The 16,002-nt window shown below is 46.3% G+C and overlaps 1 protein-coding gene across 1 annotated transcript; it reads right to left on the bottom strand.

Moving 5' to 3' along the window:
• Positions 1-421: 421 nt before the first annotated feature.
• On the bottom strand, positions 422-12,808 carry SLC25A47 (solute carrier family 25 member 47). Its single transcript, XM_074825111.1, has 6 exons — positions 12,503-12,808; positions 6,553-6,596; positions 6,201-6,272; positions 5,750-5,932; positions 4,378-4,651; positions 422-3,524 (listed from the first exon to the last, which is right to left on the bottom strand). Exons 1-6 carry the CDS (start codon positions 12,528-12,530, stop codon positions 3,238-3,240), a joined length of 888 nt encoding a protein of 295 aa, XP_074681212.1. The 5' UTR covers positions 12,531-12,808; the 3' UTR covers positions 422-3,237.
• Positions 12,809-16,002: the final 3,194 nt, after the last annotated feature.

Below are 16,002 nucleotides of genomic sequence, written 5' to 3'. Positions count from 1 at the left end.
GATGTCCAGTGCCTTTCAAGTAGTAAAATAGGGTGCCTTATAACCCCCTCTATCCATTCCTACCAGGTAGTCTTCAGATTGCTCCCATCATGAGCTAATAAGGGTCAGTTGTCCAAAGATTAGCTGGTTGCAAGCAAGACTGAATGTTGTACTTCCCTGTGTACAGCAGCCAGCTCAGAAATAGGGGAAGGTCACTGTGACCCATTTACAATGACACTTCAGCAGGTTTGGCATAAAGACTGGCACTTAAGTGGAAACATGATACTCCACAATTGCTGTTGTCTGAAGAGCACAGATTCTGAATAGCTTCACACAGCTCTTCAACAGTCACCAAGAAGCATGCTGAAACCTACTTGGATATTCATAAACATTGTCAGAGAAAACAGGAATTATTAGTGACATGAAAACTTGAAGCAGAATGTGCCTTCTAAAGAAACTTTTATTTTTTTCAAGGCCACCAACTTTGTTACTGAAAGAAATCATCTCTATAAACGACCTGCAGTCCCTACAGCAATGTAAACCCAGTATCAGCACAGCAAATGCGGTGTCTTCATTCTGTTAGCTGGCCTTCAGCTAGCTAATTTGTCAGAATAAATAGTTCTGTGGCTATCAGAGTGGCTGAAGGTCAAGGTAATACAAAGAAATCAGAAAAAAGAAAAAAAAGCAGTCAAGTTCTGAAATCCAGAACGCAAACGCCCAGTTTGGTGTGTATGTAGTGAAGTACATAATATGAACGGTGTGTCATGTCATTAAACAGCCTTTGGTTAATATTTATGTGCCTGTGTTTACAGTACTTAGTCAATTCCTGTACCTGCTGGTAGTTTGCATCAGTGTGACTTAGCCATGAGTTCTTGCTCTGAGGCAGGTTGTCACCCATATGCTATGTATATATTTTTTTCCAGTGAATGTTTGTGAATGGGATGGATTGCAAAGCAGTTAACTTCCTGAAACAAGCTGCCTGGAGATACAACTTCCCTCTAGTGTAGCATTTGTTCAGGCCACATGAGAACCTGCTTTTATATGGTGCTGAATACCCTTGCACTGGCTTCCACAGTTGTTCCCACTCATTTGTACAATGCATCTGTAATTCCTGTTTCTTGAAACTGACTGTATTTCAGTTATACCCACAGGATAAGACAATTCTAATCACCTGAATGCATGACCCTGTTAAGAAAGCTGAGCTGCTTTAGTTTCAAACTTTGGGCTGACTATGGATATTATCAACACTGCTGATTTGTAGGCATTCTTTTATTTTCTCAGCTAACAAGGTCAGCTGAGAATAACAGCATAAGGAATTTGGTTCCAGAAAACATCCAGGCAGAGCTGGGATAAATCACTACCCAGCTGGGAAAGCACTCAGTTAAATGCATCCCTTGTAGAAAGAGGTGAGGGTAGTATACTCTTAAGGGACATCTTAAGAGGAATTCTAAATCTTGAGGACTTAATTAAATCTTCTGTTGTAAGGAATTTCTGACTAAAGGAAGTTTGGTGCTGATGCCCCAAGATGTAACTGGGGGTTGCTGAGGCCATAAGCACTTTTGGAGAGAATCCAGTTCAGTATTGGGTCTTTCATTTCACTCCCCTTTGAGGTGACCTACTCTGCACCTGCCTGATCTTCTAACCCTGCTCTTGGATCAGCTGCAAGAGCTGGGTTGACTCTCGAGAGAAGAATTATGATTGTTTGATAACATGGCTCTGAAAGTGTTTAAAAAGACAGCTGAAGTCTTAGATTTCTGGAGGACAGTTCTGGAGCTTTTTATTAGTCTCTGTCTGGAGTGGAAAAGGTCCCCTTTATTCTTTCCTAGTAGCACCTGAAATTTTTAAGCTTGTTCTAGTACAAGATCCTTTTTTATATGTCCAGGGTAGCTGACAAATCTTGTCTGCTGCAAAATTACTGTCAGTATAGTCAAAGCCATGCTATCAAGTGATAAAAGTGGCTGTGGACCAGAAGGGCATCAACCCTGAATATGAGAACTCCTTTAAAAATATAGTCATCCCATTTCCCTCTGAAAAACTCACTGGATCCAGTCCTCTCCAGATGCCGTCATCCAGGGATTAAAACAGAGACAGAAAACCTACATGCCGCTCTTGAGGCGGGGTGAGTAAATTAAAGTATTTCTGGGTTTAAGGGTTTTCCTTCTGAAGCAATAGTGTGGGTGTTGTTTTTTTCAACTGACATGTTGATGAAACTTTATGTCTTTGTGAAAAATAAATAATTGTTAGGAAAGTCAGAAATTCTTTCAAAATTTACCTTTGACAAAAAAACATTTGGCTGCTCCTAACAATGTAGTTTAAAGGGAGAAGAATAATATTTTAAAAAGTTGTAAATCTTAATTATACTCTACAACTTTGCAATTCTCCTTTAACTTACCTAACACCGCTAGTACACAGATTTTATGGCAGCTTTTGCTGTGAGAAGCAAATCAGTTTTGCATCTATTCCCACCCTCCTTCCAGGATGAGAACAGATTGTCTCCAAAGCTTGTGCCAAGCTCCAAGAGCCGCTGTGCCATCAGCCCAGATCCGGGAGGGGACGGATGTCGTAGGGCGCAGGGTTGCACAGGGAGAAAATCACATGGCTTACGGGAACTGGTGCCTGGTTTCACTTTCAATGAGGCCGTTAGCACGATTATGTAAACAGACAATGTGTGCTACTAATTAAATAACAACAGGAAAAGGCAAGGAGATTCATATTGCAGCTGCTACCAAAGGGGTATAATTATAGACTACTTTGAGAAAATTACAGCTGGGAAGGAAGAGTTGCAGCCTGAAGCACAAATATGTAAGTTACTTAGTGAATGTGATGCAGGCATTACATGTAAAGAACACACACTGGATAGGGTTAAACCTTACACAAACTCCCTCCAGCTCTTGCCCTGGTTGTGAAGACCATTTTCTGTGCCGGTAGAAAACAAAATGAATCCTTTACCAAAATCTCTGATAAGACTAGTGGCTTTTTAGAACATAAATATTTGCAAATGTTTCAAGGGCCTAAGCAGTGGCTACAGTCTAAATACATTAATGAGATAAAAGGGAGGTTGTGTGTGAGTCCAAGACTCCCTGATGTGTTTATAATCCTGTAAGAATAAATCAAAGCCGTCAGTCATCCAGCTTTGTGCTGAAATTGCATGCTTCTTACACTGTCCATCAAGGGAGACAGCATTCAGCAGCCTTTGTGGATGTTGTGTTACAAAAAAACAAACTAAACAAAATACACCTCTGAACAGACTGGCACAAGCTATTTTTTGTTTGTATAATGATCTGTCAGTCTCAGTACAGCTTCATACGTTACAAACACCACCATGTTCACAGGAAAAGCACGAATGCAGTTTAAACCCAGTCCTTTGAAAAGCACTTTTGCACCCTCCTTTCTCACACTTTCCCTAGCACAGTGGACAAGGCCTTTGTACTTGTGCTGGTCCGATTCGTCTGTTTGCATCCGTGATTTGATGACATCCATGGGAGTAGCTAATCCCCAGGCCAGGACTCCAGCGAAACCACCAGAAAGCAGCACAACGAGAAAACCTGCAGGAGAGGGTGAAGGGAGGAGCAGTTGCAACTCGAGCCTTTCACTCATATGGCTACAAGCATCTCGGATTTGTCAGCTAACTTAGTTAACTTTCATGTTTTCCAGCAGTTGTTTTGTCCAGCCCTTGCTGTTGTGTGTTTCCAGCAATCTCACACAAACTGTGTGGCCTCTCAATTTCACAGCATACTTAATTTCTGAATACATGATGCCAGCTCATGCAGAGACAGCATCTATTTTAACACCACACAAACTATATGTAATGCAGCCTGAGAGCACTCACACCCTCTTCAGCTGGGTCTACTTATCTTTATTATTCTCAGGAAGATGCACTTTGCTGAATGTCACCTATTTGAACTTTTCTCAAAGTGAATAGTTGTTTTTGGAGCCAAATCACAGCAAGGAAACTTAAGCGTCTTTACATTCTGCACCTGGACTTTATTTCCAAGCTCTGGACTGACTCTGATCTGTGTTCCATGATGGCTCCTGGGAGGTTTGTCCATGTTTCATTTATAGTTACATACCCTATTTCTGCATTAAGAGGATCTCATACACACATACAAGGCACCAGAACATGCCATAAACACCCCTCCTGCAGGGCAGGGATTAGCTGCTGAGGGACGAGGTCATGCCAACGAAGTCCTCACACACAGGCTGCTTGCACTGATGCCGGAGGACACAAACAGTCCTGTGGCGCCAGGAAGCAAACACACAGCAACCCCGTGTGAGGACCGGATCTGGGTAAGGTTTTACGGGAACTGGGTGATGTTTGCCAAGAGCCTTATTTCCCTCTTAGCATGGTGCTTAATAAAACACTTTTGCAGGTAATACCAGATGCTTTCTGATACCTACCCGGTTTATTTCTCCCAGCTGGTGTGAGCCACTCACACAGAGCAGAATAGGTAAGGAAATATATTGCAGAAGAAGAGCAATCCCTGCAGAGTAATGCAGAGCAGCCCTTGTAGAGACCCCCAAAACCTTCCTCCTTGGCGATCACCTTCAGACAGTGCAGAGACCCTCGGTACTTTGGCTTGGAAACAGGCTGGGGAGATGCGACGGAAGGATGTGGGTTCCTCTGAGTCTGCATGCGAACCTTAGCCACTTCACTAGGGGTCATCAGCACAACCTGTAACATCAGAGGATGGCATTTTAGCCCTTCATATTTAAACAGTGTTTTGATCCCCCTCCTGCAAATTCCTTGTTTCCCACATTTTCAGGCAATAATATTACCTGAAGCCAGCAAGTACCAGCCTTCTCCTCACTGTCTGTGCTAAATCCCACCCAGCACCAGCAGGACACGTGTGTGAGCTGCACTGCGCAGAGTGGAAGGTGAGGCAGAAATCAACAGAGGATATTAAATACCTGTAACAATTTATTAAACCAGATGGGCATGGAAAGGGGATGTGCTCAGCTGTAGGGTAGCACACATCAGGGCTCTTGTATGTATCTGTATTAGGAACCAAGGCCGTAAAGACTAAAAAAATTAACCTGTGTTAAGTAGAGTCATTGCCTGCTAGGAAACACTTAGAAACCCAACCATCTGGACTGTTCTGTAAGAAGATTGCCTGTGACCGGGCATGCACTTCTGCCCAGCATGCCATCAGGACACTGAGGTGAGCTCTGCCACATTTGCAGTGCCTGCAGACAGAAATCCATCTGCTTATGGAAACTGCTCCTGGATTCAGCCTCACGTCCCTGTCCTGGGATCATGCACGTGTGCCAGGCAGCATCACTTCTCAGTGATGCCCCACTGAGTTTTGAGTCCTGACAAGACAACACGTGCACTGCCCATTTCTACAGCGATACCATGCCGGGCTTGTGCAGCCACGGTCAAAACACTGGTCTGTGCTTTAACACATCGAGTTACATCTTTCTTACATAAACATACCATCTGAGCACTTGGAAAGTTTGCTGCCCAGGTTGTTTTTCTTCCTTTCTCTGCATTTGCTGCCAAGATTCATGTTATGCTTAATAACATGTTCTTAAGTGTTTTGATACTTTAAGCCAAATCCAGCACGAGCTGCCCAGCAGGACTCAGCCACACCGCAGAGCCAACCAGCAAGAGGGCAGCATGGGCAGAGAGAGACCCCCTGCCAAAATAAACCCACCAGGCTTGTTGCAAGGTCCCCTGTGGCCTCCCGGACAGAAAACATTCACTGTTTTTCCAGCTTCCTATGTTTGTGAACACGATCTCTTGTGCTTTCCCTTTCTGCTGTTTACCTACCCGGACAGCACCAGCAGCGCCTCCAGCAACAGAAACATCCAGCTTGGATGGCTTCTCGTCTGCAGCCCCGTATCGCAGCTTGCAGATGGTACAAAGGAAGTTTTTGTAGGTGCCAAATGAAACAGAAGAAATCACCGATACTGAGAGCACTGATGCAGACACACCTTTGTAAAATCCCCAAACCTAGTTGGAAAGAGAGGAAAAATAAGACTTTTAAGAGGGAATGGCATGGGAAAGCATCTGCTCAAAAACACTGGCCATACATTGCTGGGACAAAACTTACACCCATCTTACAGTTCATCGGCAGAGCTAAATTTCTTCCTGACCCTTCTCCCAAGAAATGGTTTTATGTAACTTCTGCCCATCCTCCCCAAACCAACAGAGGCAGCCCTGCTTCTCTGAAACAAGGCATCCATAACTGGTAACAGCAATTCTGATGAGAAGTACCTACTTTTTCTGTCCTGTATGTTTCCTGAATGCAGTGCCAAATCCCATTGTAATTCCTCTCCGTCTGAATTCTCACCTAGGAATACAGGGGCAACTTTACAATGAAGATATCAGATTTAAAAAAAAAAAATCAACAAATGCCGTAGCAGATAATTAGCCATAAAATAGCATCACCAAACAATTTAGGTTTTTTTCTTTTAAAGAGAAAAAACAACACAACAAAATAAAGTGAAATATGTTGATGTAACAAAGATGAAAGCACTGTCATGAGACTAGTTTTCTAAAAATGGAGGGGGAAAGCAAAAGGGCCTGTTTGTTTTCAGTCTGCAGTCAAGAAATAAAGCTCCAACAGGTACCTTCACTGTGTCCAGCGGATAACCCACTGCTGTGCTTAGACCACCTGAAACAGAGAGTGTATTGGAAATGGTTAGCAGTGCACGATGTAACCAACCATTTTCCCCCATCGAAGGAAGACATTAGGGGAACAGCAGAAAAATGCTGCTTCAGAACCCGGCCGTGCTTGGCACCAGACCTCTCTCAAGCTCCAGAGATGATGTCTGAGCCAAGGATGACAGCAAAATGCGCAGATTTCTCTGTGTGACCAAGGCATGCTCAGAGGAGGAATCTGAGCATCATGGGAAACATATCAGGAGGAATAACACTATGGTACAAGCCAGGACTGGGAGAAACACTGAGCACGGCTACAAGAAGGTTGAAGGGAGGACTTGCATGGTATCAGGTTGTTTTTTTCCCTCTCTCAGCTTAAGCAGTAAAGCATCTTTGGACTATGACCAAGCATCCTCATGTGAGGTACAAAGCATCCCCACTCACACAAGAGGGTCTCTGGAGCAATTTTGGTTCTCCATGCTTGACTTGGAAATATTAAGGAATAAAACCAGTGATCACAAGGACATCTATAAAAGAGGGGTGGTCCTCAGACATTACAGGTTCTCAACAATCTGTCTTGAAGACAGGAGAGGTACTCCTGCTGTCTCCTGCATGCCAGGGACTAGACATGTCCTGGCTGAAGATTACAAAGCACATGTAGAGCCCTGGGTGAGGAATTCATTGGGCATTAAAGTCACGGCAGCGTGCTGGACTAAGACTCTGAAGTGCATCTCCCACATGCACAGAGTGCTGCTGCAAAAGCAGAGCAAGGAGCAAGAGCAACGGTTGCTTGGAGCCCTGCCAGGCTGGTGTGACACCAGGGTGCAGCACAGCTGGCAGCGTGGCTCTGCGGTGAGACCACCCGCCCGCCACCCCTCAGAGCTCAGCAGGATTAAGGAGCAGGGAGGGATTAGCGCGGGGTGAGCGCAAAACCAGCAGGCCCAGCAGCACGCCCCGCACGCCAGCTGAGTGTGACGGCCTGCCTGCAGCAGTGACGGCGTGTCCAGCATACTTGGGAGGTTTGTCAATCCTCTATCGACGCCCAGGCTCAGTTTGAGACCTTAAAATAGCCACTGGAGTTGGAAACACATTCATCCTATGAGACAGAGTTACTGCCTTAATGGCAGATAAGGAAAGTAAAAGAGCTCCAACATGGACTTCTCCCGGTTGCAGTGAAAAATAGATCACACACCATCCCTGCCCTTACCTCACTGCATTTCTCAGCTCTGATCTAAACACATCTGTTGGCAGATACAACAGATGCTAAACGGGCTGACCAGCTAACTAACTACCTCCCAGTACATCAACTGCCAAGTCATCTGAGAGGAAATCAGTCTGGGGGATGACAGAGCTGTATCCATCTGAGTTATTTAGACAGAGATCTAGTTCATAAAAGTGCTGGATAAGCCCTTCAGGGAGCCAGGCAGTCACTGATACAGTGCACATCTGGTGGCTCACAGGTTGGAAACTGCCTCTCATTGAGTCCTTCTTTTAAAAAAAATAAAAAAAAAAAGATACTTAAAAGTTTATTAGTTGCTGTGGGCATTTCACTAGGCATGTTCACCTGTGATTACATGGCTGCTTGGGAGCTCTGGAAAGCTCTACTACATTTCGGAAAAAAGCAACAGCTGCTAGTGTGAGTCACCAGGAGACAATCCCAAAGCACATTACTCAGAAGAAAACAACCAACAGCATCTTGCTTTCAGAAAAATGAGGTTTGTTCTGCAAAAATCTCTATCATATCTACCACGAAATAAATAACAATGAAGTTGAAAAATGGGCCAAGAAGCCACCTTCTGTATTTCAAAACGAAAATGAGAACAGGCTGGAAGAGAGACAGTGATGGGGGAGTACACAGGCAGAGTAATACAGCTCAAAGGAGGAATGACTCTGCTCTGAGCAGAGTGGCAATGCACAAAGTCACCCGGGGCCACCTGTACTGTCCCAGATTCCCGGCCATCAGCCAGAGGCACACTGCAAACATGGACCCCGCCAGCCACGGAAGAGCAGCAAATAAGTCAATGTCAGCGTGACTGTGCTGACCTCAGAGGTGCAGTCCCCTGGCCCAAGAACCCATCCCAGATGGGAGGATTTGGCATCGCATCAGTTTCGGACTTCCTGAACCTTAGAGGCAGCGGATGCAGGCTGACCAGACACTGCTGAGTCAGGGGCACTGTATGCCTTGCACAGCTAAGCCCAGGCTTGCTCCACCAGCTCAGGAAAAGAGGAGCCATGTCTCATGCATGTCAGGTACCAACTGTTGGGTCAGTGTTCAACAAGAAGTGCCCTCCCTTCTGGAGAAATTGTCCTGTTTACACATTAAGGTGAGAAGACAGCAGCAACATAGGCAAAATAAAGCAGGTTTGCCCCAAAACAACATATTTCCCATTGTTTCTCAGTCTTAAGGGCTCCCGCTCACATTAGGTCCAGCAAGGACCAAACGTCTTGACTTGGGAGGAGACCATAAGGGTAAAATTTTCACTGCTCCCACCCCAACCCTCTGAACAACTACATGCCATGAACTGCGCTCCTTAAGAGCCAAAACACTCAGGGCAGTTAAGTTGTCAGAGCTGAGGAGCTCAGCCAAGTCCATCAAAGGCTGAGGAAGAAGTGCTCTGCACAATGTCATGCAGTATAAATAGCCTGGGACAAAGATAGCATGACCCACACATGCCCTGTTTGCACAGCAGAATCGAACAAGGCCAGCAATGTATAGCATGCGTATGGGAGAAGGATCCTGTGGGACTCCCGCTGAGTAACACTGCACCAGCTGTGACAAAAATAAATGGCAAAGCCAGGTGAATGATCTTCGCTGGGTTGTAGTTAGCCATTTTTCATGCCTAATTTATCTGAGACATTCTTAGGTACTGTGCAGAAGTTACGGCATCCCCTACACACACACAGAGTGCAGGGACAAAACTGGATTACTCACAGTCTCTTCATGAGTCAGGCCACTTCAACCAGGAAATTCAAATAAGGAGAGATGCTGGCTGGGTGGCCACTGCAAAGGTAATCAGCAAAGAACAAGCAGCAGCCATACAGAGCCCACCAACCTGCAACAGCTCCGAGTTGCTGGCAAACCCCTGGCTGAGAGACCCAGGGAGAAGCAGGGGTCATGGTCCATGCACTGGATGGGTAGGCAGCAACTTCTAAAGATCTGTACTTTGTGAAGAACTGGGAACATAAGTGTCCCATACCCTAAACAAGGTGAACTCCACCCAGTAACGTGACCCCAGTAGTGGCCAGCAGGAGCTGCTTTAGCTGCAAGGACGAGGAGACTACATGTTCCCTCCATAGGTGGACTATATTATCTAACCTTGGACTGCATGTGACTGCTGTGTATCCTTGCAGCAAGATGTGGAGAAGCCCAAGGCATGATACAGACCACTGCTTAGGGAACCTCCACTTCCCCTTCCCAAATCTTTACTCCTGGCATAAGAGTCAAGTCATCCCCTAGTCATCAATAGCCCTAATCTTCAATACCCATCCTCTGCCGTGGCCCAGGCTGCTGCTGTAGCAGGGCTAGAAAACACACATGGCATCACAGGAAAACTCAAGGAACTTGGAAGGAATCTCAGGAGGTCTCTAGTCCAACCTCTTACTCAGCTTTATTCCCCAGGAAGGACATCCTTACAGATGAGCTGCTTTCGAGGATATCCAGCCCCATTTGGTGGTTACTGAAAGTTTCCACAGTCATGTTTCTCTTACGTTCTTTCCATCTGGAGTCACAGCAGGTCACTGTTTCCTGGGCTGAAGATGCCGAGCTTGTCCCATGGCCACAGAAGCAATAGCTCAGCAGAGATGCACAATATTTGTGCAGGTACCTGAGCCAGGCTGGATCATTACATGGGATTCAAAAGGGCAGCATCTCTGCTGGTTTTTGGAGGTGCTTAAGCCATGCTTTCTCCAAAACACTCTGAAAACAGATCAAGGTCACAAGAATGTAATTTACTAAACAGAAGCTCTGTTATTATCTGTGTTGCCTTTTGAGTTGTTTGATGCACTTCAGCTGGGTTTGTAGACTCCTTGGGAACAGGAGAACTACTTCAGCTCTAACAAACACAAGCCATGAAACAAGCTCAGCGCCAAAAACATTCCAGTTCTCACAGGGAAGCTGTCCCACCCCTGGAAGCTGTCCTATGTCAGGGTAGGGACCATGGCCCTGAAGTCCTGCCCAGGTACCTCGCACTTGTCTATGTGCAAGCTCTCAGCAGGGAACAGCATGCCAGAAAACACCCCTGTCTGCCAGTGAAAAGTGCATTATCCCTCTTAGAAAAGCCCCCAGCTAGACACAGATGACAGAATGAAGAATCTTGCTCTCTGACACCCTGGGGTCAGTGAAATGCATTAAAACAAGCAAAGACATTTCTGATCCCAGCTGGAGCTCTGCAGCCTGCATCCTCCCAGGCTGAGCCCATTTCCAGAGCACCCATGGGAGATGCTTGCTTCATGGCCAGGTGGCACATGATGCTGGCACCTGGACTAGGAGGATCCACACAAATCATGGCCTCACACAGGAGCAGGGGCAGAATACCGAGGCGAATGGCTGCTTTGAAACTGTGTTTTCAACTATCCACATTCCTTTGCAAGAGAAGTTTATCCTTAAGGGGCTCATCTACAACTGTGCCAACAAAAGCAAAGGAGTCCAAGCAGCAAACGCAACTGTCACTGCCCTGCTGAGCTGAGCCGTCATTAACAGGAGGTATCAGAGGAGGTTTGGTGAATCCTTCCAGGATGAATGTCCCATTGCCAGCCTCAGCACAGGGCTACCATCTCCATTGAGTACTTTAAAGTCAGCAAGGAAAGAGGAGGAGAAAGGCAAGCTGTCGTGGAGGGGTTGGTTATATCCCCCTCTCCCATGAAGGGTCCTTCCCGAGCAGGGTCCCTCAGCACCCTGGGGAAGGCCAACACCCCAAGCAACAGGAACCTCCAGGGCTGGATGCTACTGAGATGTCAAACCTTGCCCCACTTGCACATTTTGGGTGATGAACAATAAGGGGCTGCAGGGTAAAACTCATTGTGGTCCTTCCCAGGAAATGCACTGGGCCCACAGGCTGCTCCTGCTGAGGGAAACTGCCAAATTTTAGCAGATCTCAAAGTAAGATCTGACATGCAGGCTTGGACTGGGCATCTTAGCCATCTGGCAGGTTTACCTGGCCTTTCTGGTAGCTGTGACCCCAAGGCTCTTGTCTTGGTATTTAATACTCCACTAAATCTGACAATATTTCAAAAAAGAAACGTGACCAGTGGCTACATTTTGTTATTTAAAACAAAGCTGGGTTTGAGCAGTACATTCTCTAAAAATGTCTAGAATTAAATCACACTTTTCTCCTTTTACTTTTTTTATATATGTCTAACCTACTTTCCCCCAATCAAAGCCTGCTCTGTAGCACACCTGCACGGAAATTACCATCACAACTGCAAATCCATCTTAATATAACATAATGCAATCGTCATTCATTCAGACCTCCTTCACTTCGAAAAGCCATGTCTCCACCCATCCCATCTCTCAAATGGCGTCCTCAAGCCCCCAGACACACGGCCCCAACAGCCTGCCAGGATCCCCAGGCACCAGACAGGTGAGGTTTTGCTGTCCAGGCATTACTCACCAGTTTGTATCTTCACGCAACTTATTCCACTTTGTCTCTTCCTATCAGAGTTTTGCCCTGTTCCACTGCAATTAGACTGGAGGAGACTGCAGGGCAATGACCTCAGCTGACCAGATTGCAGCGCTCCCTTTCCCGTAGCTCTGTGAGCCTGCTCGGATGACATTTTCCACTTAATAAAGAAGAATGCACTTTTAACAAGCAGCCTCCATCGAAAGAGTCTCAACTTTACTGTTGAGACCTGACCATTAACTGAACAAGAAGGAAACACAGCGATCTGCTTTCATCAACAAGCACTACTCTATGTATTTACCTCCAATGGCCCCGGCAATGAAATCCATCCAGACAATCTGCTGCCTTAAATACCCCGATTAAACGTTAGGAAGGTAGAAGAAAGGAGGTTATCAGTTCGGTCTTTCCAGAGCCCTGTAGGTCCTTCAGAGACAGTCTGATTTCCAATATGAATCACCTTCCTACTGTCTCCTCTTGCCTCTGGGGATTGTGAGCCTTGTGGATACTTGATGAATTTGTACACTGGAGGCAGAGACGGGAAGCCTGGAGCTGTTCCAAGAACACAGTGAATAAGTAATCCCGTGAAGCCCTGCAACGCTGCACCAGAGCCGCTGTTGCCAGTGCCTTTCTGCTTGGAAAATCACGAGGGGTGGTGCCTTGCAGGGTAACACTGGCTGTGAAGGGACCATTCCCCATTGTACTTATTTACCCCAGAAGACAGCCTTGCACACTTGTTTGCCAGAGGACAGTTTTGCCCTGCACCATGGCAAAGTGGCACGGGTGGCTGTGTATGAGACGTGTCCTCTCCCCATCCCAGCCCACCCTTCTTTCTTCTGATGGAGCCGACCCCCTTCCCATTAAGGAAAATTCCTTGTGCCCTTCCCAAGGAATTTTCCTTGGCTTTCCTAACCCACACAGCCGGCCCTAAACCTCTATCCAGATGCCCACAAATTATTACCTGCTCATTGTGTATATGCATGACAAAGCCCAGAAATCTAACCACATACAAAGCATTTGCTTCCCTTTCAGACCACAGGGCCAGTTTTCCCAGCCTCTGGAGGATCTCTGTTTCTTCACTTCTTGCTCAGTCTCCCAACCCCCTTTCCAATGTCAGCTCCTTGCTGAGTTGGTGAACAGGAATCACTATTGCTGCTGCCCATACTCCAGCATTTTTCCCTGCAAGGGAGATGGGAGATGGATTTTGCCAGGAGACTAATCCAGCGCCTAATTTTTTCTTCCTAATTTACACCCAGCACAGGGTAGTGATCTCAGCAAGGGAAAGAGAAAAGCACAGGGAGAGACCTGCTGGTCAAGGGGAACCAAGACCTCAAGAAAATGCCATATTACCCATTTTTGCACAACAGCCCACTACCAGAGGGCTGCCACATCTACACAAGAGAGGTTAAGTTTTGCCCAGAGCGAACCTGGAAACTGAAGTCCTGATGCAGTGAAGGGCTTGCCAAGTCATGACCTGAATTGTCCTCCTCCTGAAAAGGTTTCCCTGGGTCAGAGCCAAGGCTCATTGGCAGCAAAGGGAAAAGAAAATTTCACGGCTGCTGCCCCCCTGGATTGGTTTCACAGAAGAGCTGAGGACTTTAGTCCCCAGTGCCATCTCCTGCACATTTCACAAGAGCCTGCTTCTCACTGAAGTTCATATTTTGCATGGGCTGATGTGTCAGTGGCATATAGCACGGCTCAGTGTGAGGGCTCAGAGTTTCTGAACCGAAAATTAAAGGATTTTTAGCAACTTTCTTCCCATAATTTTTTACACTTCCTTCCCTGAGGACTTTCTGTGCTGGAGAGAACAGTTTATTGCAATGTAACATCATGCAAGTAAAAACTTAAAACCAGAAGTAAAATATTATCTAGAGAGATGGCAATGTAGCTGCTAACACACACTGGGTTATTCAGTAGCCCTCCCTTGTTACACCTGGTGACCATACAGGAGTTATTAACAGTTCAACGACAGTCTGTACATTCCAAGTGCAGGGAAAGGTGCTGTTTCCACCGCTCCTACCAGCCATTCCTGACTGCTGTCCTTGCAGGCTCACTCCAGCAGCAGGACCTGCTGCGTCAGTGACACACGGGGACAGGGACAAGGACACAGTCCCCTGCAGAGAGGCAGCCCGGGAGCCTACAGCCTCCTGGTTCTTGCAGGCAACCTGCTGAGCCACTCCAGCCCACACTGCAGCAGTGACCACCACCTTCAGGACCAGTTTAGACACCACTGTTTAATATTGCTTTTCTGGGAGCTGCTTCCAGGAAAAGTGAAGAAATTCATTATATTCCCAATATGAAAGTGTCACCATGTGTTCCCTCCCATCACATGACTGGGGTTGTCGTGTGTGGGGTGGGATTTCTCTACATACTGCAGTGACTGGTGCAATAGCAGCAAGAAAACAGAGACTGGCTGGCATGTCACCCTGGCTCACTAAAAGTGTCAGGGCTAATAAGTATTTCCCATTAAATATCACAAGACCAAGCAAAATATCTACCTTCTCTAGCTGAGCTGAACAGCTCAAGGGGACTCTTCCTCATGAAGGCTTCTGAGATTGTAAAAAAACCCCAACCAACCCAAAACCCTCCCCTTTGCAACAGAAAATTAATCCTCTTTTTATTATTTTAACCTTCATTCACAATAACGTTTCTAACAAAATGCTAGTTTACTTTATATAGCACAAAGCTGACTCCAGATCCAAGCATTTTGATAACCTTCCGATAATGATTTTGGTCACTTCGATGAGGTATACCAGAAGTCACGTTTTCCACTTGACTGGAATTGCTCTGCAAACAGAGGTCGTTCAGAAAGTGACCATCTGAAAGAAGAATACTTCTGGACTTGAGATGTTTCACCTTGTCCTGTGAAGGTGAGGTTGGGGGCAGTGGCTCTGGAGGAATGCACGCATACAGCTACTTTGGGGACATTTGTCTCAATGGGCGCTTAGCAGGGTTGGATGAGCCCCAAGCAAACATCGTCACGGCTACTGTAGTCTCCAGTCCTTTGCTCCTGGTGTCTGGACAGGACTCAGAGGCAAATAACATCCACTGCCATGCTCGCCAGCTGTGTGTGACCTGCTCAGCCCAGCCGTCATGTGACAGGGGTGAGAGCAGAACCTTCTGGAAGAGGAGCCCTACGCAAGTTCTGAAGTGTTCACACACGAGCAAGTAGGGAGGAAGGTATAATTCAGCATGAATGAAACCCTGCCTGAGAAATGAAACCTGTGTTACTGCATTCGCTGTTACTTACTGGCATGCCCTGAACAGTACAGACCAACTCCCTGCTAAAGAAAGCAATCCTCAAGGCATCAATTCAGGTTCCCTTACCAGGAGTGCTCCTAGAGACGTAGAGTCCTTGAGGTCTCATTGTCCTTCATGTCTTGCTGAAGGATCTTCCTCCATCATTGCCTCTTCCCCAGGTTTCAGAGATATACCAGCTCTCAGATAGCAGCCTCATTAGAAACACTTACCAGAATCCAGCCCCTCAATGCCACAGGTCAACAGACACAATCCAAAAAATCCAGCCCAAAGAAATCTTCAATTATCAGGAGGATCTTCAAGACCAAATATGAGTCATTCCTGTGACCCTTTGACACAATGTCCATGGACTGACAGAGATCACTGCTAGTCCAGCTTTCAAAGAAGTGCCATGGTCCATACCTGTGCAGGCATGAGCAAAAGTGCCTGGTCTCAACACAGGTGGTCTTCTCAAAGCATGCCCTAGCAAATGGCAGACAAAATGCATGCTTTTAGCCTCCACAAGGGATAGTACTCCACTAGAAATAACTCACAAGTCCTTTCCTC

The sequence above is a fragment of the Strix aluco genome, chromosome 4 (genome assembly GCF_031877795.1).
Source record: "Strix aluco isolate bStrAlu1 chromosome 4, bStrAlu1.hap1, whole genome shotgun sequence".
NCBI lineage: Eukaryota > Metazoa > Chordata > Aves > Strigiformes > Strigidae > Strix > Strix aluco.
This window is presented reverse-complemented; position numbering and strand designations above follow the sequence as displayed.

What these genes read in the sequence shown, in the direction of transcription:
- SLC25A47 (XM_074825111.1), bottom strand. Translation starts at nt 12,530, where the DNA reads ATGGATTTCATTGCCGGGGCCATTGGAG. An exon ending in GCGCTGCTGGTGCTGTCCGG is followed by an intron (nt 4,652 to 5,749) that starts GTAGGTAAACAG and finishes CTGATGTTACAG; the next exon opens with GTTGTGCTGATGACCCCTAG. An exon ending in AGCTGGGAGAAATAAACCGG is followed by an intron (nt 3,525 to 4,377) that starts GTAGGTATCAGA and finishes CCTCTCCTGCAG; the next exon opens with GTTTTCTCGTTGTGCTGCTT.